The sequence below is a fragment of the Channa argus genome, chromosome 3, assembly GCF_033026475.1.
Source record: "Channa argus isolate prfri chromosome 3, Channa argus male v1.0, whole genome shotgun sequence".
In the NCBI taxonomy this organism is placed as follows: domain Eukaryota; kingdom Metazoa; phylum Chordata; class Actinopteri; order Anabantiformes; family Channidae; genus Channa; species Channa argus.
Window position 1 is genome coordinate 4929341 of NC_090199.1, and position 26289 is coordinate 4955629.

General features: G+C 40.3%; 5 protein-coding genes and 1 pseudogene across 11 annotated transcripts; 3 read left to right on the forward strand and 3 right to left on the reverse strand.

The window, feature by feature from the left end:
* Positions 1-1409: 1409 nt before the first annotated feature.
* On the reverse strand, positions 1410-6015 carry yju2b (YJU2 splicing factor homolog B). 4 transcript variants are annotated; one of them, XM_067499237.1, is made up of 10 exons: positions 5988-6015; positions 5174-5214; positions 5006-5059; positions 4836-4918; positions 4642-4697; positions 4499-4559; positions 4216-4358; positions 3796-3968; positions 3153-3291; positions 1410-2093 (listed from the first exon to the last, which is right to left on the reverse strand). In XM_067499237.1, the coding sequence occupies exons 2-10, from the start codon at positions 5174-5176 to the stop codon at positions 1630-1632; spliced, it is 1176 nt and encodes a 391-aa protein (XP_067355338.1). In that variant the 5' UTR covers positions 5177-5214; positions 5988-6015; the 3' UTR covers positions 1410-1629. The 4 variants fall into 4 exon arrangements, with proteins under 4 accessions (XP_067355338.1, XP_067355337.1, XP_067355336.1 ...); XM_067499236.1 differs by having other exon boundaries at positions 5926-6011; XM_067499235.1 differs by lacking the exon at positions 5988-6015 and adding an exon at positions 5369-5980.
* Positions 6011-7869, forward strand: gtf3aa (general transcription factor IIIAa). Its single transcript, XM_067499239.1, has one exon. It carries the CDS (start codon positions 6127-6129, stop codon positions 7192-7194), a length of 1068 nt encoding a protein of 355 aa, XP_067355340.1. The 5' UTR covers positions 6011-6126; the 3' UTR covers positions 7195-7869.
* Positions 7870-12289: 4420 nt separating this feature from the next.
* Positions 12290-13933, forward strand: LOC137124359 (persephin). The gene is made up of 2 exons (XM_067499244.1): positions 12290-12894; positions 13156-13933. The coding sequence occupies exons 1-2, from the start codon at positions 12816-12818 to the stop codon at positions 13620-13622; spliced, it is 546 nt and encodes a 181-aa protein (XP_067355345.1). The 5' UTR covers positions 12290-12815; the 3' UTR covers positions 13623-13933.
* Positions 13934-14490: 557 nt separating this feature from the next.
* On the reverse strand, positions 14491-18297 carry wdr83 (WD repeat domain containing 83). 4 transcript variants are annotated; one of them, XM_067499240.1, is made up of 10 exons: positions 18111-18297; positions 17708-17818; positions 17144-17264; positions 16756-16861; positions 16548-16596; positions 16249-16375; positions 15935-16002; positions 15588-15696; positions 15338-15452; positions 14491-15173 (listed from the first exon to the last, which is right to left on the reverse strand). In XM_067499240.1, the coding sequence occupies exons 1-10, from the start codon at positions 18199-18201 to the stop codon at positions 15018-15020; spliced, it is 1053 nt and encodes a 350-aa protein (XP_067355341.1). In that variant the 5' UTR covers positions 18202-18297; the 3' UTR covers positions 14491-15017. The 4 variants fall into 4 exon arrangements, with proteins under 4 accessions (XP_067355341.1, XP_067355344.1, XP_067355342.1 ...); XM_067499243.1 differs by having other exon boundaries at positions 17708-17831; XM_067499241.1 differs by having other exon boundaries at positions 18084-18297.
* Positions 18298-18386: 89 nt separating this feature from the next.
* wdr83os (WD repeat domain 83 opposite strand) lies at positions 18387-25245 on the forward strand. Its single transcript, XM_067499246.1, has 4 exons — positions 18387-18561; positions 19314-19419; positions 23936-24033; positions 24862-25245. The coding sequence occupies exons 1-4, from the start codon at positions 18512-18514 to the stop codon at positions 24926-24928; spliced, it is 321 nt and encodes a 106-aa protein (XP_067355347.1). The 5' UTR covers positions 18387-18511; the 3' UTR covers positions 24929-25245.
* Positions 19750-22912, reverse strand: LOC137124549 (probable splicing factor YJU2B; annotated as a pseudogene).
* Positions 25246-26289: the final 1044 nt, after the last annotated feature.

Sequence of the window (26289 nt, forward strand, 5' to 3'; positions counted from 1 at the left end):
TGGTTTAACCTGCTTTTATTTTCAAAGTGATGTGCTGCCAAGTCTCATAAACGTTATTAATACACATTACTGGAATAAAAGAGAAACTTTAGAGGATTTACCACATAAAAGTGGCATTGCCATCAACTAAACCAGCTTGAATTCTTTTCAGGCCTCAGGAGGAACCACAGCGACCACTACCCGCTGAACATCGACGGCTCCTCCATGGACATAGTCAAGAACACCAAATTCCTAAGCATTCACCTGGCGGAGAAGCTCACCTGGTCCCTCAACAAAAAAGCCCAGCAGCATGTGTGGGAGCATCCTGAGCAGCTGTATCACGGCCTGGTTTGGGAACTGCACCGTATCAGACTGCAAGACCCTATAGTGAGGACAGCTGAGAAGATAATCGGGGTCTCTCTTCCCTCCAAAATCCACCAACATTGTGGCTGGCCGCACACTACCCTCACACACACACACACACACACACACACTTCTCCCTCCTGCTACCTGGGAAAAGTTATCGAAGCACTCGGACCCTCACATCCAGACTGTGTAACAGTTTCTTTCCACAAGCAATAAGGCTCCTCAATACAAAGAGCCTCAACTGACAAACACACAATGTTGTTTTTTCTGAACTGAATGTTTGTTTATGTGCACTTTATGTACAGACTTGTCATAATTGGTGTTATGTTGATTTATGTAGCACCTTGGTTCTGGAGGAACGCTGTTTCGTTTCACTGTGTACTGTGTTTGGCTGAAATGACAATAAGAACCCACTTGACTTGATGTGACAGCGTTTCACTTCGGGGGTTTTCCAGTCACACTGGGAATTTTTTATTGATTTTGTTTGTGTTCTCTGGTTTTTCAGTTTTCACAGTTGTTTCACATTTTGCACAATAAATGTTTAAATTCATGAATCAGATGTTGATTTAAAAATTATTTCTCTCTCACACACACACACACACACACAAAAATCCACCTTGGGTGATTTGCCAACTGGTAGTCACATGCCTCTATAATACAAATGGCAATAATGCAAGACTTCAGTAGATCAGCTTACAATGGAAAAACCAATAAAGCCGTCAAAACAACAAATATCACTACTTCAAAATGAAAAGCTGACACTACAGAATGCTGGGTTTTATACTGTGGTTTTAATGGAAGTCAATTAGGTATGTTTGGCTATGAAGGTGTCCAGAGGGAGTATGTGGCACTACTTAAATACTAATGTGATCAAATCGAATTTGTTGCTAATCTTTTCCATATCCAAGATGCTACTCACCACCGAAGCCCCAGTCCCCTACTATCAATTATATGGAAAATACATTTTTTTGTGGTTTTTTTTTTTGTTATAAATGATGATTTGGTAATTTTGAGCAAGTTTGAAGTTGTCTTCAGTGAGTTATGAAAAAAAACGCACTAAAAACTATTGATGTATGATGATTTAATAGCAGTTTTTTGTGCGTGCACATTTTTGCCACGAAGGTGTCCAGAGGGTGGTACATTTGTGGAGGGTTATACGGCATATTACAGCAGATGCAGCTGTGTTGAAAATGTCCAGTTTGTGTTTCCTTCTTGTGACTGTCCGTTCTGTGAAAACAGAAGAAACCAGAATGGAACCATTTAATTTTTCCCCAAGGAGCAACTTTATTGTCCAGAGTCTGAATCTGAGTCACTGTACTCGACCACTAAGGATGTAACTGCTCTGTCCTGCTCCTTCAGTCCTTGATCCTTCTCCTCTGTGCTTGTAACACGGCCATTTGTCTCTGCTGTTTCCTGGACCACTTGAGTTGGTCTAACAACAATGTTAATTCCTTCCGTTGTCTGAGAGACCTTTGAAATCTGTCCGTCTAATGTGCCATCGTCAGGGTCTGAGTGTCTGTGGGTGACAGTGGCACTGGGTTTAGGTTTGATTCCCAGCACTGCTGTGTGTTTACGGATAAGCTGGCTGTGTGAGGAGCCGAGGGCTTTGGCTACTGCTGCTTCTTTCCCCTGCTGGCCCAGTTTAAGGAGCAGACTGCCTGCAGCACCTCCTGGTGTAGCTGAGGGGGAACTGAACCACGAACGAGAGGAGATCTCTTTCCTTTTGCTGTGCTGCTTGTCCTCATAGGCTGAGGAGGAAGAGGAGGAGGATAGTGAGGAACAAAGGTTTCAATGTTTCCAATGAGGACTGTCTCGGTTTATATACAGTTCATGCAGTCTGAATGTGATTTAGGGCAATTTTCTCTCTGCCATTCAGGTGATGTTTTTGGTCTAATTAGTTTCTTATCTTCTCAGTTAGAAGGATAATTAATTTTATTATGACAAGAAACAAAACCAAAACACTAGAATATGGGACTAGAGACCTCTTTTCTGTAAAGACATACTTATAACACAAAACCTAAATATAAACTTTTAATTTGATAATAAATTTGTAAGATTGCTCTAGTAGTTTCTTTGGGCTAATTCCCAGGATGCACATTATTCAAACTTTTACAATCTGAGTTACATTTAGCATCTAACCTCAAACACCCAATGGAAAGCTGATCTGCCTCACGCTGTGTCTATTTACAAAGTGAGTCAACAGTGATTTTTGCCAGGGATTACACAAGCCATGAATTCTTACTGCTGTCTGCACTATGCTGTCTGCCTCTTATGTACAATAGTAGATGGATTTTCATTTAATATGATATAATAAAATGGGATATCTTGGTATAATTTACTGCTTTTATTGACAGGCAATATGAGATATACCAAACTTTGCCTTTGTTTGTCAGATTACATTCCAAACATAGTAAACTGACCTGATGATGTAGCTAATTGTTATTACAGAAACAAATGTATCAGAAAAAATTGCCTTACTTAGGTAATTATCAGGCTATTATCGAGCCCTAAATTAAAGTGCTACCACATTTTCTTTTGCACCAGAATCCCGCCTGTGTAGACAAACAGGGTCAAAGCTGCAGGAGTTGCTCTCCTGATGTGTCGTACACGCTACACTTTCTATGTAGACATGGCAACAGGTGAAGGTTAGAAAAGGTTCTGCTGTGAGCTGGGCAGGGTTCAGGGTAAAATGCTTCCAAAAAAGAACTTTTTCGGCTTCTTTTAGAGAGAGATGGTGAATGAGTCATGATGTTCTTGTTTAACCAATGTGTGTGTGGGAGGAAAAAAAGTCTTCAATTGGTACTTACAGTCAGGTGCCTGGTAAGTGAGCAGCGCTGCAAGTTTCTTGTCCTCCTCCTTCTCTGGCAGCAGTGGGATGGACAGGTTGGTCCTCATCCTCACTGCATTGTCCTTCTCCTCTTGCTCAGCCAGAACTTTCTTCTCAGTCTGCAAAAACAAAACAAAAATATAGCTCTTTAATTGCCAGTGCAAGTCATGTGTTGCTAGGAGTAATTTTCTGTTTATCATTTGTCATTTTTTTTTAATGTCTGTGTCAAAGGTGTTCGTATAGACGTGACAGAACAGGGTAGTTTTTGCATCAGGTTCTTCTTATTCTGATAAGTAACAGGATGTAACAGAAAGTGAGAGATGTTTCTAAATTACAGCAGATTAAGCCAGACAATGCACATTGGGGAGAAAAAAAAACAAAACAAACAAACAAAAAAAAAAGGTGCTGCGGTTCAACACAACTTTAACTTTCCTTTTAAATTTTATTTCTCTCAAATCAGAGTGTCATGCTGATTTGAATAAGCTTCTCATTCTGCCACAGTGTTTAAACACAGAACTGTACACACCCTTTATGATTCCTATATCTGTCTGTATAAACCGCTTTAAACCATTTAACAGAGCTTCATAGCAGTTCAGTGTTAGAAAGTTTGCTCAGTATCTTACCCTGAACTTCCTGCGGAGGCTGCTGTTGAGCTGGAAGTCATCCTTCCATCCTGATTGGTAATCCTGGATCTCTGACAGAGATGGTAGAGCCTTTACAAGTTTCTCCTTGTCCTTCCCACTGTGATCCAACTTGAACATTGCATCCGTCTCCAGCTTCTCCTTCTCTGTCCGCTCTGTACACAAAAAGGGAAGGGAGAGTTGATTAGGGAGAGAAGAACAGGCAAAAGAAAATCTGTAGCAATAACAGTGTCCAGTTTGAGTTGGGCTGTTTATTTGACACTGCACAATTATAAAAACCTTAAAAATAAATGGTGTCATTGTTGTGGTAGTCATCTTTTGCCTAATCTGTAGCACTCAGAAACAGTATAAGGAAGCGTACTGAGCAAGCCATCTTTTTATTAACTGTCATGAGTCCTTAACCTGTGGTGAGGATCTGCTCATTTTCAGCCATGTCCCAGCGCTCCTCCTTTCTGCTTGCCCCACTCACTATCACATAGTCGCAGGTCGCCGGATCAGTCTGCATCTCAATGTAGTTGACACAAAGGTGGCACTTCATCCTGAACCTGATCACAGAGACAAAAAAAAAGGATGTAAATATCTTCATTGTAAATGAAACGTCAAGTAAATTTATTAAAGAGGCCAAGTTGTTTGAGGAAACAGTTAATACGTCTTAAGTTCATGTCAGCAGTTTGTCTGTGGTTACCTGTAGATTGGCGTGGTGTAGTAATTCCCCACTTTCTTCTTCTCAGCATTATAACGGACCCCTGTACAAGCAGAACATTAGGCTTATAGAACCAGTAGACACAGAATCTGACTAAAAGGCTTGTTCTTTTCTCACCAACTTACCCATGCCAATGTGATTTTTGCAGCCATCACACCAAATGTTGTAGGGCATCTCAAACCTACATGGAAGCAGTTAATAAAATCACTTGATGATGCTAAATCTCTGTTCTGCTATTCATGACTAGCACAAGCTTTAATAAATATTAAATACATAAGCTCCAACATTTGCAATAATATCTGTATGTGTTTGAACCAACCTGATAATGAGGATGCCCTGAGACAGTTTCCTGGCCCTCTCACGCAGCGCATGGGTTTTATGATATCCATTGAGAGAGCCATGCTACACAATTAATGATGAAGGGACAAGTTAGTATCTATAAGCTAAAGTTTATTGGAAACATTTACATACACATATGTATGTTATCACCTTGGCAGGATCGAAATCCGGAGGGTAGTATTTGTTTGTTCCTTTTCTTTCACCCTGTCAAGAAAGCAGCACAGCTTGACTTGGTAGTAAACAGTAAAACCCGAATATTTGAACATCTGCTCTTGTGATTCTTGAATCTTGACAGACACATGCACAGATGTATCTTACCATAGCGAAGCCTGGACCTCCACTCCAGCAGTAATTTCACACTAATGACGTCAGATGAAAAAGAAGATATGTCAGTAAGAACATGCTGCAACACCAACAAGTTAAATTGCACGTACAATATCAGTGCAAGTGAGTGAGTGAGTGAGTGCACTGTCACAGACACACATAAGAGAAACAACTTTAACGTTACATTACCATTAATATGTTCCACAGCAGCTAATGTTACCAGACAGAATTTAGTTGTACAGAATCGTTACTTAATATTAGGAATTGGGGATAAAATGCCTGAAGAAAACAAGCTAACATTAGCTTAATTACGCTTCAATCGCGCACGATAGTTATTAGATATAATTTCAACAATAAACATGTTAAGCCACGTCTGATAACTCACAATCACCAAACTTTGTACCCTGTGTAAAAAAAACACATTTCTGCGAAGAAGCATAACGAGCGTTAGCTTAAGTTACAGTGATGAATGATGTGTATGCCGAACATAATGTATTATTCTTATATTAAAGTCCCAAAGTATTGCACAGAAACTGGTGCAGCGTCCTCCCAATTCACGGTGAGCCAACGGCTAAGCTACAAGCAAGCTAACATTAGCTACCTAGCTTATCACGAAACGTTAGCGTCCCATTCGCGCAATAACGAGCGTCACGTCAATAAATAAAAACTACAAATACGCCACTTGTCCGTCCTTTTTAAATGCACAGTCGTCAATTGTTACTCTTAGTTACCGCTCTTTAACTTACAAATCTTCTTGCCCGTAACAGCACAATCAACCCGCAATTAATCTCAGCTGATCGCTAATTACCAAGCTAACTCCTGTGTTGTGTCGGAAGTGGCGTCACGCTGAAAGGGATTGTGGGAAGTACCGGTGTCAGAACAGAAAACGTGGTCAGCGCCCTATAGTTCCTATTTGTATTAGCTTGTTACTTCTTGATGTAGCAGAAATGGAAACTAAAGCGGAGCCGCACAAACGTTACATCTGCTCGTTTCCCGGCTGCTCGGCGGCTTATAACAAGCAGTGGAAACTGGACGTCCACCTGTGTAAACACACGGGAGTGAAGCCGTACCGATGTGAGCGCGACGGCTGCGGGAAGTCATTCTGCACCCCGTATCACCTGGCGAGACACGAGCTCAGCCACACCGGTGTGAAGCCTTACCAATGCACCGTGGACGGCTGCACGGAGGCCTTCACCACCAGCACAAACCGCGTCAGACATATTGGCCGCGTTCACTCACAGGAGCAGAAGAAGTATGTTTGTAGATTCGACGGCTGTGGGATGGAGTTCAAGAAAAACAAGCAGCGTACATCTCACATGTGTGAGCAGCACACCCACATCCCCCCGTACCAGTGCACCTATGAAGGCTGCCAGATGCGTTTCACCTTTCCCAGCAAGTTGAAGAGACATGAGAAAGTCCACAAAGGGTACCCCTGCAAAGAGGAGGCCTGTTCATTCACAGGAAAGACCTGGACTGAGTATTTGAAGCATAGAAAGGAGCAGCACAAGTCCTTCGTGAAGTGCGATAAGTGCAGCAAGGTGTTCAGGGACTCATGGTTCCTGCAGCAGCATCAGTATGTCCATTCTGACATGCGAGTGGTCCTCAAGTGTCCCAGGGATGGATGTGAGAGGTCATTCACCACGGCCTCTAACCTGCAGTGTCACATCAACTCTTTCCACGAGGGGCTGCAGCCTTTCACCTGCACCCACGCAGGCTGTGGAAAGAAATTCGCCTCAAAGAAGAGCCTCCAGCGCCACGGTGTTGTCCACGACCCAGAGAGGAGGAAGCAGAAGAAGCCTAACCCCAAAAGATCTCTTGCATCGAGGTTAAGCGGTTTCAAAGAGTCAAAGAGAGTGGCGTGCAAAAAAGGGAAGAAGCCCGACTCAGCTCAGAAGACAGATCCGCCTGGTTCTGTTGAGCTGGTGTCCCTCCTGCAGGACACAACGTTGCTGTGTAGCCCTGCTGTGGACACACTTGGACTTAATAATGCCCTGACTACACCGTTAACAGTGTAGCATCATGAAGGAGTGCACCCCACCATTATGAACACAGCATGTTTGATAGGAGCATATGTTATACAAAGTTTGTGCACTTCTGTTTAATGGCCTTTGAGGTATATAGCATTTGGACGCCAGGCCAGGACGCCTGGAATCTGTCTGTGTGCACAGAATTTAGCCACAGTTATACACAGTTTGTTGTCTGTGAGTGAAGTTGACTGTGGTTTTCTCCGTTTCCATTATGTTTGTGTCAACCAAAAAAAGGCATTTTGTTCACAATGTATAATGTTAAGAAATTATTATAATTTTTTTTTGCTTGTATTACAGCAATGTAACTTTGGAGGAAGACTTAAAAGTCTGTATGTCTTGACTGCATGTATTGCTCTTGCAACCGGATCCTAACATAGACTTCTGTGGCACCTTACCTGCGAGCCTTATGGAATGATCTGGTCTCCAGTCTACTGGCGGGGGGGGGGTGGGATCATGACGTAAACCATGTTTTGTATGGCTAGATTTTTGTTATTGAGAGGACCTAAATCCACTTTCACTATTGATCAGACACTAGTGGTATAGCCACTAGGCCACATAGACAGAGATTGTGAGTTATTGTTTTTCTTGAAGGCCATCATACGTGGAAAAAAGCAAGTGTATGTTTAAATGCAAGGGTGAATAAAGGGCACTGTTCAATTGAAACTTGTTTAGTTCTTTGGATGTGATGAGAATCTTTAACTTATTATGGATTTATTGGACAATTTGAAATTGATTCTTTATCTGGAATCTAAGAAGTAGATCCTGACTAATGTGGATTTTAAAGCTGGTATGTTGATATTTTTGTGGCAGTAACTTTTGCTGTTCAGTGCCAAACTTTTATCACGGCAAATGAAAGATAACAGTGCATTCAGCTTTATGTCATCACAGTCCATTAGTCTGCAGCTCATCTCACTGACTTGCACATCCTCAATCAGAGGAGGGATGCGTGTGTGTGTGTGTTGCGAAATCACTGGCTGCACAGATGGAATGAAAACCTGCGGATTCTTGTGTCGTGATGACACACCGTGCAGTATCTCAGCTCTGACCAACAGATTTAAGGCGTAAACAGGAGCAGCTCTGTGCGAGTTTGAGATTCCGAAGCTAAATCCACGCTGAATATTTCCAGTTACAGGAAGGCTGCTCCCTAGATTCCTGCCCCGCTCGTCTCAGACGAGCCCTATATGGACTGACTGTCTGACCAGCTCATCCAGGAATGTACAGCAGAGCTCGTCCAATTAGTATTCGTACAGTTTCAATGTTACGTTGAATGTAATTTCCAGTTATCGTTTCCTGTTTTAAAGTCTTCCCACATGTCTGTTGAACTGATAAACCTGAATTAATCAAGTGGAACAAATATTTGAATTGGTGTCTGCTGCACAGCTGCCTCTAACATTGCAATCAAAAGCAAGCATCAATGCAGGACACTAACATGACTGTCTGTCACTGGGATATTCACTACAATTAATTGCATTAGTTTTTAATTTTGCAACAAACCAAAACAAATATTTAGATGTTTTTTCACTTTTATTTCATAAAATGTATTTGGCTACTTTGGTCATTAATAATGTTGTCACAGTTTTTCATACAAAGCACCTCTGTAAGCATCTAAATGGTCCACTTGCCCTCATGTAGGAGAAAGCAAATTCTCAAGTTTATCAAGGAACAATGCAGGACAATGTTCGGCATTTTCGGTTTCCATTAGCTGAAGCTCAGCAAAGATTGGGTGATGTAGCAGGAAAATGTCTCTACACATTGAAGTAAGTCTACTACACAGTGGGTTCAAGAAAATCCAACTTTTGGAACTGTCCAGTCAAAACCTCAATCCAATAGAGATGCTGTGAATGACCTCAAGAGAGCCGTTCACACCAGACGTCCAAATAGATCTGTGCTGAAGCAGTTCTGTGAGGCCCGAACTTCCTTCTCAGTCCTAATCCACAGCTACCTGAAACAGTAGACTGAAGTTATTGCTGTCAGAGTAGGTTTAACTTTAAATATTTAATATGTGTCTCATTTTTGTGTTACTACAGTAGCTTTAGCCCATTGTGTTTGTCTATTTCTGTGACTCAGGTGAAAGTTGGGGCTCATGTTTTGACAAATTATTTCTAAAAACCAAGTCATTCTAATGGGTTTACGTACTTTACAGAGTTTATCGATAATAAGAAAAATAACAAGAAATGTTCTTAAATGCAGTTGCAGTGTGGCCAGCAGTGGATGAGTGGTCATACTGGTCATACTGGGCAGGTTTAACATGTGAATATGATGAGGGCTATTGAAATGTATACTTTACATCTTACATATTTATTAGAAAAATTAGTTTGTTAGCAAGTAGTTTTTGTAGCATCACATTTATCAAAGATAAACCCCATCATCTTATCTAAAACGTTAACAATGGCTTTTGAGGGAGAGACACTCTTCAGTGATGGGTTTGGAGCACCATCATTCCAGGTTGACCACTGTTCATAATTATATCAGCATTTTGTGCCTTTTCACTTTTTGTCTTTCACAGAAATGGATGCCACGTTTTTTCCATTCCTGTCTTCTGACAACAGCTGAATTCCAGACTGGTTCTGTCGGTTGTAATCCAAAGGCTCTATCTCCGATGTATTTCTTCCACCACCGTCTCTGCTTTCTCTCTGCCTTTTCATCTCTCAGTTGGCTTTCATCCTTCTGTCTCGCTGAGAGGTGGAAGGAATGTGTCAGGCCCTTTCGCCCTTTCGTGCGTTCATTCTCTGTGCAAATTACTGGGAAATGGGAGCTTTCTGTGCAAAGGGTTTTGCTGAGTTGAGTGGAGCTTCATGCAAGCTGACAACAAATGCACTTTAACAAAATGCCCAGGAAAGCAGAAACAGTCTGGGAGTGAGTTGCCCCCTGGTCATTCACTCTGTATTTACTTTCCTGTATTTATACATCTATCATCTTGGCTGAAGGACAAAATGTGGGGTACATCTTTGTCTCAGACCTAACATATACTGTAGAGACAGACAAGCAGACAACCATTCACACTGATATTTACACCTACTGGTTAATTAACTTAATGACCCGGGCTTTGGATTGTGGGAATACAACCTACACAAGTAGTGGGTGGTGCTAATGCTTTGGCCATGAGGGGGCCACAACATTAGAACCCCTTGCTCTCATAATGCCCTCCAGTACGACTCCACTAACTACTATAACCTCAGTAATAAACAGAGTAGAATTATCACCTTTCTGACACTTTAAACTGAAAAACTGAGAAATTATAACACTGTAAAAGTAGAATTCATGGCAGAGCTGCTTTATTGGATTGCATTACATTGTACAAGTGTACCTAATAAAGTGGCCAGTGAGTGTATGTGTTTGCGAATGTGGTGAAAAAACTTTGAGCGTTGGTGATTTTTTTTTCTTCCTCATTTCTTATTTATAATGAATTTGCATGATCTCCTAGTGTTTACAGGCAGGTGGGTCAGGCAATACTTGCATTTCCCACATAGCTACAAATGTCTGCGTACTGTATGTGTTTAGGTGAATTATTATATTTTAAATTATTTTTTAAAGTAAACGAAGGAAACAAATAAATCACCGAAACGAAACACAAATGAAAACCAGCGTTTAGGTTGGAATCAGTGGACAAAGCCAGAGGAAGAACTCGCAAGTCATTTTTCATTTGAATAAGTTATTTATTGCAGTCTCCAAACTCTTATCCTTGAAAGAGTTCTTGGAATTCCTGACAGTAAATTTTGTGGGCCATTATTAGTTCAGTATTTATTTAGTAACTCATATCAGTAGAGCTATGATACATGAGAAACGGGGCAGTTTAACTCTAATAAATAATGTTCTAATCTCACTGGACACACTCCTCCTGTCTATATATAAACTAAGTGAAACCAGGAGTCAGGCATTAAAAAACACAGTGAAAGTAATGTTCTTTGTTATGATTACTGTATTTATTATCTGGACTGTAGTGAATATTTACTGATATATGTTGATGATATAAGGCTTAACTCATTTTTTACGTTGCTATAACTCTGCAGCATTTATTCCTTTGTTACCTGTCCTTGCTTGCTTTCACTTTAAAAAGTTTCCACTTACTGATATTTCAGTGGTCTCAGTGGTCAGTAATTATAAAGGCAATTAAAAAAAAACAAAACTGATGTATTATGATTTCACGTTATCTTTCCGCCTGTGTACACATACAAGCATACGTCTGACCCGAAGTCCCACGTTTAAGAATGTGATATCTCAGCAGAAATTGGCACAAGTGTCCAATAAGACTCGAGAATGAACTGATAAAACTGTGGTAGTCAAAGGTCAATAACCAGGAATGAATTCCTTCAGATTTTGTCCACTTGGTCTCATGGATGTACTGAGTACATCATGACTCTGGACAGACATGCAATGTGAACTGCAATTTGATTGGTTTAATTCTAATAAGGCACAAAATATAATAAGATAATTCTAAAAAATGTAGATCATAGATCAACACAGGAAGTTGATCTATGTGCTGTAGATGTAGATTAATATATTTATGAACTGTGAGGAACATCAAAACATTTCTTACATGTGTGACTTACAATAATAAGAATATTTCCCACCCCTTGTGATTCCCCAGTAAGTAAATATGTTTTTCTCTTATGCTTGAATTATAACTTTATTTACATTTCCTATTATCAGCCTGAATAATGTGCGTTGTGTTGTCTGACCTCTACCTGGATGACAGAAGCGGAGTCCAAATATGCACTTTCTGCACACCCTAATTTCCACTGACTTGCCTGTTTGGGCGCTATAACTTTTACTTAATGCATGTTGCACATATTCCACACATCAGCTGCACATTGCTGGTGAAATCCCTGAATTTATGGACCAGCTCAAGACGAGTCGCCCATTGTGGAATGTCTGCTGAAGCAGGCCCTGTGTGTTCTAATTATAACCGCTTTTTCCTCTTTGGCCTTTAAACTTAAAAAAAAAAAAAAAAAAAAGCTTTCCTGCATCGATCCCCTAAAATAAGGAATGAGAAAGCAGAGCAACAACGGGGGCCTTTTAAAAAAGACATTCCACACTGACTCATCCTGCTTTCTTAGCCTTTCACTCCACTTCTTCCTTTACATTTCCTACATGGATCATTTTGTGTTTATTTATTGATGAAGTTCTGTCTATGACTGTATCTCTTGACTGTTTTTACAGCTGCCTATCTACTGATTCATTTATCACACTTGCTTCACAGCGTCATGAAAGTGACATCACTGTCCACTCCTTAGCAGCTTTTAAGCAACCTCAAACCTCCAGGATTCCATATTGCCATAGGCCAACATCCTCTGGAAAAACATCTGGGGAAAACTCAACAATAAACCAGTGATTTACACCAATTAGATAATCCCAACAGGACAAATTCTGGGTCAAGCGCCCGCCTGCCCTCCTACGCTCCCTGTCAAGCTCAGGTGAGTAGGATAGTCTGCTGGCAAGTAATGGGTTAGTGTCTGTCTTCCCCCTCACCTCATCTCATCTCTTCACCCCCCTTAAACTCTGAGGGCTATATATTGGAGGTTGTGACTCGTCTGCATCTTAAGCATCACTTGAAACCCGGGACACTCTTCATTTTGAGCGACAGTGCAGACGAGGAACAGAGTCTGGCGATGAGGTCCCTGTTGAAGCTGGTTGTCATCCTGTTTTGTATCCAGAGAGGACATAGCCGCTGGCTAAGATCACTGATGGGTAAGTGCTGGCTGAAGGAGAGGTCATGACCTATGACCTTTGGGGATAAACAGAGTTGTCAATCAGTCTAAAATTTCATTTTTGGTTATTTTAAAAGCTATCTATAAATAATAATGTTTGGACAATTGAAACTTTTTTCTTAAAATGCATTACGTATTAAAATGTGTGTACATAGTATTTCAAAGTCTTCTGTTAATTATAACTATTTATAGTGATTTGCTACAACCAGATACACACAACTGTCTTCTTTGCCTTTTCCAGATCAGAAACGAGAAACATCACCTCCACACACAACCCCAAACGAAGACAAAAAAAGCAAGTATTCAGCTGAAGAAGAGCCAGAGACAGAAGCTTCTGGAGTTGAGCAACCACCTGATTCCAACATCCTGATCCCAGTCCGGTCACGTCGCTCCACTCTAGACTCTCACTGTGGCCTTCGCTCCATCCTGCTGCAGGTCCGACACCTCGGGCTAGGCTACGAGTCAGATGAGACCGTCCTCTTCAAGTACTGCAGCGGGACATGTCCCCGGGTTCCCTCCAACCACGACCTCACCCTCAATAACCTGTTGGTTAGTGGGATGCTCCCCTACTCTGCACCCGAGGAGCTGTGGCATCACACCCCCTGCTGCAGGCCCACCCACCACGAGGACATGGCCTTCCTCGATAACTCGCACCGCTGGCACAAGGTGGAGAAGCTGTCTGCTGCGGGCTGCGGCTGTGTAGGCTAGACACAGCTGAGTGTAGACAGGTGAAGGTGGAAGGGTAGAGGTGTGAGAAGGTTTGAGACGTTTGACGGCAGATTCTTCTGTAACGTCTGTCAGAGAAGACGTTCAATCTAAAGGATAAGACGTTCAATCTAAAGGACACTGCCAAGGAACCTTCAACCTATTACATTATTTATCAAAATGAACAAGCACAAAATTAAGGTATTTTGCCTTTTAATTATAGGTCAAAACCTTATAAACCCATTTTGCCGATTTAAATGATTTGCCTTGAATTGGTGATTTCATTGGCCTCAAAAGGATTCACACTTTTGGACTCTTGGCTTAGACAAGCTTTAAAATGCTAGTCTGATTGTGGTCAAGGTATGTATCAGGCTCCTTTTCTTAGGTTCTTTAGGAGTGTAAATATTTTTAACTGCTTGCTTATGTCAACTGAATTCTTCTTATCCTGAATCTTTGCTTTGTGAGTAAGCAGTGTAAAGGGCTAAAACTAAATGGAGATATACGTCTCCTACAAACTACATGACTTGTAAATCAGCTTATATATATTTATTTAAAGTCTTTAGTGAATCCTTAAGGGTTAAAAAAAGAACTCATGTACATAGCTGCAAAAATATCCTTCGACACACATAGCTGGGTGATGTTCCTGACAAACCTGAACCTCTAGCAGTAGTTTCCAAACTGTATTTATGTAAGATAAGTTATTTATTTATTTAGATGCCATTCTTTTGTCATGCTGATTAACTTATTTTGTAATGTGCTCGTTTATATGTGAATTCTCTGTTCAGTTTCTAATAAAGACATATATATTTGCAAAAAAACACGGGTATTTGTGGGAGTTTCATAAGTGTAAATAGACAAATTACATGATGTGTTGTAATTCAGATAAGAACATGTTTATTTAGAACACTGTATAAAAATAAAATGTTCTGCACACCACGCAAAAGTTCAGTCTCGACGTCCACACAGGATTATTTCTGTTATCTAACGCTTATGAGGTGAAAACGGATTAAATTCTGGATTGTGCACAAAGATGTAAACTGTCGCTCAACATCAATTTAAAAATGTATTTATGTCATCATTATCGTTAGCATCCACTTTCCTACAGATAGGTGGGTATCCTCAAGATTTAACCATATCTGGTTGGCCGATTAGTAACTAGAGTAAGAAGGGTAACAGAGTGTTTTTTCCCGGAAGGAGATGTGTGATATTCTTAATGCTCAAACTAAACCCAACTTTTTCAGCAAGAACATAACTCTATTTAAAGGGTTTGTTTTAAGCCAGATTATTTGTTTAAAACTCAATTTAAAGTTTTTATTTACACATTATATGCTTGGCTATTGGAGGAAGAGAACCCAGAATCCTTTCAGCAAATGTACCTTCTCACTATTTTCATACTGTCTACGTGACCATTGAGTCATCCTCTGTTTCTTCTGGCTCTGCCCCCCAAACCTGGACACGGCCCTCCATGGCTGTGAGGAGGCAAGTCTCTGTGGGGTGGAAGGACATCGACTGGACAACAGCTTTTCCCACTGGTAGCTTCAATGACAAAGAACCCTGGAAATCAGAGAGCCAATAAAACATTAGCTTTGTATGTTTTTGGTTATTATAGCTGTTTTAGTATTGTGCATTGTCACAATAACATCACAATCAGTCAAACATTCAGGCAGTTTGTTCTGTTAAACAAATATAAACCGGAAACCTCTTTTAACAGATGTTACCTCCACCAGGTCCCAACAGTAGACATGTCCATCCTCTGAGCAGCTCAGGACATGGGTATCTTTACTGGACAAGCAGCAGTCCAACTTGTAGCCCTTCATCTTATGTCCTGTATACCTGAGTAAAACAAATACAACAATGAATCCATTTTACAATGACATATAAATGAAATTATATTATTTTGTAAACAGTCGATGTTCAGGTAACTGTTTTGCAGCCACCATGCTGCAAGTGGGACTGAACAACACTCACTCTCCCAGCATTTCCCCAGTGCTCTTATCCAGAAGTCTGACTGTTGAATCCAAGCTGGAGCTTAGAGTGCACTGACCATCTTGGCTGAAACACACACATGTGATGGGACCTAGAACACACAAACACACACAAGTTTCTCCATTAACAGTATAACTTTTACTGTAAATTTTAATATTGTATTGTCACAATAAAGGCTGATACTGCTTTATCATCATTACCATTATTAGTAGTACAATTGGTTTAACTACTGCAATTAATGATGAACAGATGATGAACATTAATGAACAGTCGTAGTTGACATTACTCTTTATAAATGGTGAATTCTTATTACAGAAAACATTACTAACTGCTGATGAAGTCAACATGCAGCTGTCCCATCCTCAGGTCATAGCGCCTCACTCTGCCGTCCACCGACCTAAAGAAAACAGAATTATTAATATTTTCACACAATGTTTTAAAATTTAAACCTCAGAAAGATAGGTAAAGGATTAATAAAACTGGGAATACAAGGTCTCCTTAGTAGCTTCCAGGTCAAAGTCCACTGAGCCAATGAGCAGGAGTAATGGTAACATCTGTGATCAATACAATTTTAAGATTTAACTCTAACATGAAGATTGTTTATATTGGCTTGTTTGGCAAAAAGCATGGCTTCTGTGCTGACCCGGTAAGCAGCTCATGTTGTGCCACCTTCAGACTGCTCACACTGTCCCGGGCCTCGTCAAGAACCTGGATGGCCTCAAATCTTCTGGACCTGGTGTCCCAGCACCGAACTGTCCCATCTATAGAGCCTGGTTTGTGAGGAAAAACAACGGCACACAGAATCCACACAAACACAAAACCAGAAATTAGTGTGTAAACATGTCAGAATTATTCTTGATGGCTTTGTCACAACTTTGTATTATAAATTTATTAGTAATTTCACATTATACACTCTGCAATATCAGCTTTCTCAGGACTCACCAGACAAAATAACAGTAGCTTCCTCATTGAACTGGACACAGTTGACTTTCTGTGAACAGAAATTTTGAGTGAAATGTAAAAAACTGAATAAAAAAAATAAATAAAAAAACAAAAGTATGGAGAAACAAAAGGAGAAGCCAAGTAAAGTATGCATGCACTACAATTATTGGAAAAAGGGTAATACTGGGTTAGAAATAGCTGAACTGACCCCAGCGTGACCTCTCAACTTGCGCGTGACCTGTCCTGTTGTGACGTCCCACAGAATCACTGACTTGTCAGAGCTACATGAACAAATCTGACTGTTGTCATAGGAACTGTGGAAGCAGCCGTGAGACAGAAAAAGTTGTTTCATTCAAGAACCAACAGAAACCAAAGAGGTTTCTATATAATTTATTATTGACAATATCTTTCTATACAGTGGCGGACAAAAATAAATAATTGAAAAATATAGAAGTTCCCATTCTGTCTATCCATCTCTATTTAGCATTTGAGCATTTCTTTTTCTTGATAGTTTCACAGTTTAATACCTTGTGATTCATTATTGCTCATTTAATCTGTCTGACATGATGTGGAAGATGCTGTGACAATTATCTCACCCATCTGCATCCAGAACCTCGTATCCATGGCCACTGTACGTCTTCAGCAGGGTCCCTCGGCTCACGCTCCACAGCTTTATAGATTTGTCACTTCCACAAGAAAGGAGGTAGTTCCCATCAGCTGACGCAACAGGGAGACATGAGACAAAGGCATGACTCACATGGAGGGTTCACATCTAGGCAGCATTACAAACTGGGTAATGCAGGCAAAGTGTTAGAAAACTACAAAAAAAAAAAACATGACCCTTCTTTTATCCATGTGTCGAAGAAGGGATCTACTCTTAAAACTGGCTTTTTCTTGCACTTCAGCTGTACCCTCCAGTGTATTCATTGTTTGGCCAGGTACCAGTGAATGTCTGACTTATTTAACAATAGGACTGTAATCAAATAACATTGTCTGCCAGTCTAAAAAAATCATTTCTGCTGTAGGGCATGGATTACTCTCTGGTGGTGAAAGCTTTGTTAGTCTCAAATGAACTACTGTAATATCAACCAGAGTCTTCACAAGCAACTTTTGACTCAAACGAGTGAATATTAGGAATGCAAACATTTTGTGTTTCTTACCATTGAAGCGAACCGCCCTGACAGCTCCTTGCTGACACTCTATGGTCCTGAGCAGATGATGGGGGAGCTGAGGGGCCTGTGGTCTAGGCTGAGGGAAAGCCATCGCATAATCTGCAACGGTTGTCTGTGTTTACACCAAAGAACTATGATTTATACTTTGTTTACCAAAACAATACTGCTATACAAACGTTATAGGTGAACTAATGGCTTCCTAAAGACAGCCACTGGTAGTCACCAAGGAAAATATTGGATTTCGCCAAGTTTATGAGATCGAAACATTGTTCATTTCTAACCTGTACAACATATTTTCTAGAAAGAACGAGTGTTTTATTAACAGCAGTCAAACTAATGTTAAACGTTAGCTAACATTACTTACTTAGCTAACTTAATTGAACCGTTTTACCAAATTCCAGTTTAGGAGTAGGCCATGTTGGTATTCCTGGTATGGTGATAATAGTAAAAATAAGTTTAAAATATCCCCGGTCTCTAATCATCAACAACTTCTCTTATGATGCAACTTAATATCGAAACATTGTCTCTTCAGTTACCATTCATTTTACCCATCGTTTGCTAAAACGCGCAATGCATTTTGGGAGGATATATTCATGTCAAAATAAAAGTCAAATTCCATTATCCTATTCCACATCAGCCAACCAGGTGGCCAGTAAGCTTTTAGTGTGAAATGTACCGGATATATCTCCCACCGTTCTCCATTCAGCAAGAGGCCGATCAGCTGTTCGCCTTCACCAAAGTTTTTTAAATTTCTTCAAAATATTACGCGACAGGAGGTCATCGTAGCATATTATGTCCTCAAACAATATGGCAGACCCGAGGAGACTAAATAGGATTTTGAGGTGAATATTTTATAAAGAACATGGAGCTTTTTTGACGGGATGAGCTAACCAGTTAGCCCGGCAGCGGCTAAAAGCTAGCGCTAGCTAGATTTAATTTTAACCGGATTAGCAAATTGCTGCATTATTCTCTAGCCCTTCATTCGCCACTATACAATTCACAGGTTTTCGTTGCTTACTTAATATTTGTTCGACTCTTGGTTATTTGATTTCTGCCTCCATTTAGTCAACGTGGAGCTGATCCGTCAGTACTATTTAATTTACAAATATATAAATTACTGACAATTGCAGTCAAACTGGTGGCATTAGGGGGAAACAAACGTTACTACGTAGTCGTAATGACACATTGTTCTTAAATCATCGTGTGCTTTTGCAGATGATGGTTTGGTGGTTTTCGTTGCAGTAGGGTGGAATCTTGATGCTGCAGAATATGCCTATTTAGCTGATTGCTAACTATTTGCTGTAGCAAGTTGGTGACGATCGTCTTCATGAAAAAACTATTGTTACCAGATTTGCGTGGGAGTGTTGTACGTGAGATACTGAACTCATATTTATCCAACAACTTTTGCGATGAACTGCACTGCAGACTGTGAACCAGCCTTTGCTGAGAGTGTTAAACGTCACTAACGCAGTTGTGGCATCAGAGGAGAGATCCCTCTTCCACAGACATGGGCTACAATGAATTACAGTTTCAGTGTCAATCACAAAACATGTTACATTGTGAGTTTGGTTGATTTACATTTGTGGTGTTGCAGATACAAGCCCCCCAGTACAGAGACCAACCCTACACTGGAAGACCCCACACCTGATTATATGAATCTGCTTGGCATGATCTTTAGCATGTGTGGACTGATGCTCAAGGTGACACACACACACACACACACACACACACACACACACACACACACACACACACACACACACACACACACACACACACACAAAACTTTCCTTTTAAACAACAATACTTTTACAACATAGCATTACAGGTCTGTTGGTAAGGCAGTCGTCCACAGGCTACAGGGTCAGTGGTTTGATCCCCTGTCCTGGCTATATGTCGAAGCATCTCTGGGCAAGACACTGAACCCCTAACAGCCCATTCCCCTCCCCAGCTGTGCGGTGCCGATCCAAGCCCGGTAGAAATTGGGGAAGGTTGTGTCAGGAAGGACGTCCCAAGGAGCAACTTTATTTTCAAGAGTCTGAATCTGAGTCACTGTAGTCGACCACTAGGGATGTAACTGCTCTGTCCTGCTCCTTCTCTTTCTCAAAGTACTCTGCCTTTATTAGTCCTTGATCCTTCTCCTCTGTCATTTGTCTGTGCTGTTTCCTGGACCACTTGGGTTGGTCTAACAACTATATTTAATCCTTCCTTGTGAGAGATCTCTGAAATCTGTCGATCAAATGTGCCATCTTCAGGGTCTGAGTGTTTGTTGGTGACAGTGGCACTGGGTTTAGGTTTGATTCCCAGCACTGCCGTGCAGGTTTGATTCCCAGCACTGCTGTGTGTTTACGGATAAGCTGGCTGTGTGAGGAGCCAAGGGCTTTGGCTACTGCTGCTTATTTCCCCTGCTGGCCCAGTTTAAGGAGCAGACTGCCTGCAGCACCTCCTGGCGTAGTTCAGGGGGAACTGAACCATGAAAAAGAGGAGATCTCTTTCCGTTTGCTGTGCTGTTTGTCCTCACAGGCCTAAGAGGAGAATAATGAGGAAGAAAAGTTTCAATGTGTCCAATTATGAGGATTGTCTCGGTTTATATACAGTTCATGCAGTCTGAATGTGATTTAGGGCAATTTTCTCTCTGCCATTCAGATGATGTTTTTGGTCTAGTGGGTTAGATATGTATGTATGTATATACGTTTGTGTATATATATACACACACACACACACACACACACACACACACACACACACACACACACACACACACACACACACACACACACACACACACACATAAAGCCATATCTTAAAGTATCAAAAATACTGATTGACAGGCAATATGAGATATACCACAGGAAGCCACAGAAGCAAAAAATGTAAAAGATAAGGTAAATCCAATAAACTTTACCTTTGTTTGTCAGATTACATTCCAAACATTGTGAACTGACCTGATGATGTGGCTAATTGTTATTACAGAGACAAATGTATCAGAAAAAATTGCCTTCCTACTATTATCTGGATAATAGCATATTAAGCAGGTAATTATCAGGCTATTATCGAGCCCTAAATTAAAGTGCTACCACATTTTCTATTGCACCAGAATCCCGCCTGTGTAGAAAAACAGGGTCAAAGCTGCAGGAGTTGCTCTCCTGATGTGTCGTACACGCTACACTTTCTATGTAGACATGGCAACAGGTGAAGGTTAGAAAAGGTTCTGCTGTGAGCTGGGCAGGGTTCAGGGTAAAATGCTTCCAAAAAAGAACTTTTTCGGCTTCTTTTAGAGAGAGATGGTGAATGAGTCATGATGTTCTTGTTTAACCAATGTGTGTGTGGGAGCAAAAAAAGTCTTCAATTGGTACTTACAGTCAGGTGCCTGGTAAGTGAGCAGCACTGTGCTTAGTAGTTTTTGCATAAGGTTCTTCTTATTCTGATAAGTAACAGGATGTGTGAGAAAGTGAGAGATGCAAAGAATTATAGGGGATTAAGCAAGACAAGGCACATTAGGAAAAAGGAAGGTGCTGCAGGTAGACACAACATTAACTTTGCTTTTAAATTATATGTCTGCAATGTAGAGGGTAAAAAAACTCCCACAAGTGATGAGCATCAGTTTGTGTAGAGCTTATACCACAGGTGTCAGAAGATGAGTAATGCTCGCATAATGTATCAGCCTTCCAAAACAGATGTTGTGCCATAAGATTTCTTGATGCCACAAGAAAAAATGATTTGTCCTCCCCAAACTAAGCCTTGTTACACCACTCAAATCAGAGTGTCATGCTGATTTGAATAAGCTTCTCATTCTGCCACAGTGTTTAAACACAGAACTGTACACACCCTTTATGATTCCTATATCTGTCTGTATAAACCGCTTTAAACCATTTAACAGAGCTTCATAGCAGTTCAGTGTTAGAAAGTTTGCTCAGTATCTTACCCTGAACTTCCTGCGGAGGCTGCTGTTGAGCTGGAAGTCATCCTTCCATCCTGATTGGTAATCCTGGATCTCTGACAGAGATGGTAGAGCCTTTACAAGTTTCTCCTTGTCCTTCCCACCGTTTGTCTGTGGTTACCTGTAGATTGGCTTTCTTGACTTTCTTCTTCTCAGCATTATAACGGACCCCTGTACAAGCAGAACATTAGGCTTATAGAACCAGTAGACACAGAATCTGACTAAAAGGCTTGTTCTTTTCTCACCAACTTACCCATGCCAATGTGATTTTTGCAGCCATCACACCAAATGTTGTAGGGCATCTCAAACCTACATGGAAGCAGTTAATAAAATCACTTGATGATGCTAAATCTCTGTTCTGCTATTCATGACTAGCACAAGCTTTAATAAATATTAAATACATAAGCTCCAACATTTGCAATAATATCTGTATGTGTTTGAACCAACCTGATAATGAGGATGCCCTGAGACAGTTTCCTGGCCCTCTCACGCAGCGCATGGGTTTTATGATATCCATTGAGAGAGCCATGCTACACAATTAATGATGAAGGGACAAGTTAGTATCTATAAGCTAAAGTTTATTGGAAACATTTACATACACATATGTATGTTATCACCTTGGCAGGATCGAAATCCGGAGGGTAGTATTTGTTTGTTCCTTTTCTTTCACCCTGTCAAGAAAGCAGCACAGCTTGACTTGGTAGTAAACAGTAAAACCCGAATATTTGAACATCTGCTCTTGTGATTCTTGAATCTTGACAGACACATGCACAGATGTATCTTACCATAGCGAAGCCTGGACCTCCACTCCAGCAGTAATTTCACACTAATGACGTCAGATGAAAAAGAAGATATGTCAGTAAGAACATGCTGCAACACCAACAAGTTAAATTGCACGTACAATATCAGTGCAAGTGAGTGAGTGAGTGAGTGCACTGTCACAGACACACATAAGAGAAACAACTTTAACGTTACATTACCATTAATATGTTCCACAGCAGCTAATGTTACCAGACAGAATTTAGTTGTACAGAATCGTTACTTAATATTAGGAATTGGGGATAAAATGCCTGAAGAAAACAAGCTAACATTAGCTTAATTACGCTTCAATCGCGCACGATAGTTATTAGATATAATTTCAACAATAAACATGTTAAGCCACGTCTGATAACTCACAATCACCAAACTTTGTACCCTGTGTAAAAAAAACACATTTCTGCGAAGAAGCATAACGAGCGTTAGCTTAAGTTACAGTGATGATGTGTATGCCGAACATAATGTTACACGCTCACGCTGTTTCACAACACAGCGTATTTGCTATTCTTATATTAAACTGCCAAATTATGGCACAGAAACTAGCGTCGCATCCTATTAATTCAAGGTGAACTAATAGCAAAGCTACAAGCAAGCTAACATTAGCTGCTTAGCTTGTCATGAAACCTTAGCATCCAATTGGTGCAATAACAAAGGCACGTTAATAAATGAAAAACACAACTAAACCATTTGTTTGTCCTTTTTAAATGCACAGGCTTCAATTGTTGCTTTTTGTTACCGCTCTTAAACTTCGTAACAGAGGGATTTGCCAAGCTGAAAAAAGCCTGAACAGTTTTTGCACTTGCTGAAATAGCAAAAATGAAATGTTGCTTCCTTATGCTAACTTCAAAGCCAGTTAGATGCAAAAACTTTAAAGGCTATTCTGTGATGTCGTAGATGATGTCACCGATGATGTCATCAAACATTTTAAAAGTATACAATTTTAGAAAGCATAATGCTTATTAAAAGATGTATCCAAACAATAATAAACTTTGTTTCCAGTTGGAAGTATGTCAAAGTAGTTAGGTGCCAAAAATGTACAGAAGTCATAATAATTATTATTATTCATGCATTTCACACATCTTTGGTTTTCTTTCAATGCAGGAAACACACAATTCCAAACACTCTCACAAAGGACTGGATGCTGTTTTACTGGATGATGTTTTACTGTCTGTGTAAAAAAATTGTGGCAACTCCAGATCAAATCTGTCTGTGTCTTTGTGTGGGGGAGTGATACACAACATTATGTGTCTTTGCATATGCAGTGTCAAATTGAGGGTCATTACCTAATCCAAGCATAGATTATCCCCCTTTGCTTGTGGGTGAAACGTAATAAAAGATGAGAAGTTTGCAAAGAAATGTCCCTTAACTAGAACTGAAGCTCCACTGTGTACATTTTCATCTATCTGTTCCTCCACAAGCTCATTAAACTAACCTTTGTAATCTGTCTGTTTGTGCTCTAGTTGAAGTGGTGTGCCTGGATCGCAGTCTACTGCTCTTTCATCAGCTTTGCAAACTCCAGAAGTTCAGAGGACACCAAACAGATGATGAGCAGCTTCATGTGAGTATGCTGTACAACGCAACACGTGCACCATTTTTACACCGTTTTACGAAAAACTTAAATATCTCCATCTTGTAACATGTTTGAGAGCTTAAGCGTTGCACTAAGTAGAACCGAGGGAAAGGAATCTAAAGTTTTTGAGTCCAGGTTTAAATTTCCCCCTTAGCTCTGTGTATGTTGTTCACTCTCAATTACACTCTTTTCTGTTTTAACTTTTACTTAGAAAAAGGTCTAACAATGGTACTAGGTGTCTACAATAAAGTCTTGAAATACGTAATTTGCACAGGCTTCCTGTGTGTAGGAGTAGGTCAAGGTCTATTTTAAAAATGTATGTATAAAAATAAGGTTTAAGCAAATTTAAATCCACAGATACTTTATACCGGCTTCAGTGCTCATCAAGCCAGAGCTCAGTTGCAGTGTTTCATAATATGCCAACCTTTCAAAATATGTAAATAAATATTTAAAAGAAAATTGGAGGGTGTGTGTGCTTGCTAGAGAATAAATGTAAAGTCATTTAAAAAAGTCACACTCCACAAAGATGCTCAAAGACCCCAACTACAATCCATGCAAACAGGAAAGAAAACTGCAAGGTAGCAGTACAGTTTGTCTACATCTTCATAATTCCGAAATGCATAGGTGTCAGCCCTAAGTAACTGTTAGAAGAATAATCAGTGTTCTGATTATTCAGAAAATGACTTGATGATGCACGTTATGCAACGTCCAAATATAACTCTGAACAGGAAATCAGATGGTCAAGGACTGTTTGATTGTGACTTTCAAACTTCAGTAGCACATTTCAAATGGCGCTTGTCCTTCTTCTGTCTGCAGGCTGTCCATCTCAGCAGTTGTGATGTCCTACCTCCAGAACCCACAGCCAATGTCGCCACCCTGGTAACCACGGGCCAATCACAGAGGAGTATGCAAGTGAACTTTTGATGATGGTGTTTGTGACGACAGACCTGACTAGTCCCCAGTGTGGACCAACGGCCTTAGAGAAAGATAATATGATAGAAAGAGGAAAGGAGACAGAAAACAGGACCACATAAGGTGGACAGTAAGGAGGACACCAATGAAATCAAATGGTCTTCAACTGTAATCTCATGTTTTTCCTTTGTCTCTTTTTAACCTTTTCCAAATCTTATGTTTGTTGACAACTTTGCTGTTTGGCGAATCTGTTGTGAGACGTCATAAATAAAGTCCGATTTTGATTGATTTGATTTTTGATATGATTTTGAAAAGCACCTGAGTAATTCAGTTTATATCTGGAAGATAATGTCAATGCCATGTTCACATCACATTTAAAGTAACTATACGTATTAAACAATCACATAAGAATCCTGTACATTTAAACAAAATGTGTACTGGGCAGGTATTCAGAGGAACTTTAAAGTCATCCTAATTTGGTACTTGGGCACTTAATTTAAAACCACAAGAGCTATAGAAGAACTGCTTCCATAGCCTGGACTTGTAGGGTGAAAGCAAAGGTCCTGGTTTGCTTTTCTACCGAGTGGTTGTGCTTAGTTGTTCTTAACATCCCTGTGAATGTGCTTTCACATCATGCTTGTTATGCTAATGTTTGGCACCTGACAGCTTTTTCCTTTCACAAACGATGGACCCACAACCCTCTACCCCCTCCATTGCCAGCTTCCTGGAACTTGATGTCCTACGTCTTTTCTAGAACTTGTCACGAGAACAGGGCAGTGGCAACAGAAGCAAACCCTGAACCCAGAGTGCAAATATCTGTTCCTGTTGTGGAAACCAACCCCTATAGTGCTAATTGTAACTCTATATAATTACCTAGTAAATAATTATTCATGACACTGTACAGTTGATTAGGACACTATACAGAGCACAGAAAACAACAAAAGAATAGCCAGGATAAAATGGGAACAAGATATTAATGGTCATTGTTCAATAGCATGAACGCATGCAATGATAGGCATCTTTACCAATAACACCTTTAATTAAGGTGTTAGTGTTGCATTAAGATCACCTCTCCCACTGTTAATGCAGTGATTATGCAAGTACCTAAGGTGTCAAGAATGACAAGAATTGTTTATCTTATTTAACTTAGAAACAAAGTGTTTGCACAGGATTCTTTTATGGTGACAGAGTTTAAAACCCTACACTTTCAGGTCCCGTCTACATTTGGTTGTCCCACAAACAAGCACACACTTAGTATATTCTCTGTCTCACCCAGGAAGGGCACTTGTCTTTCTCCTCTACAACACATGCAGACGTTCACAGCATTAAGTG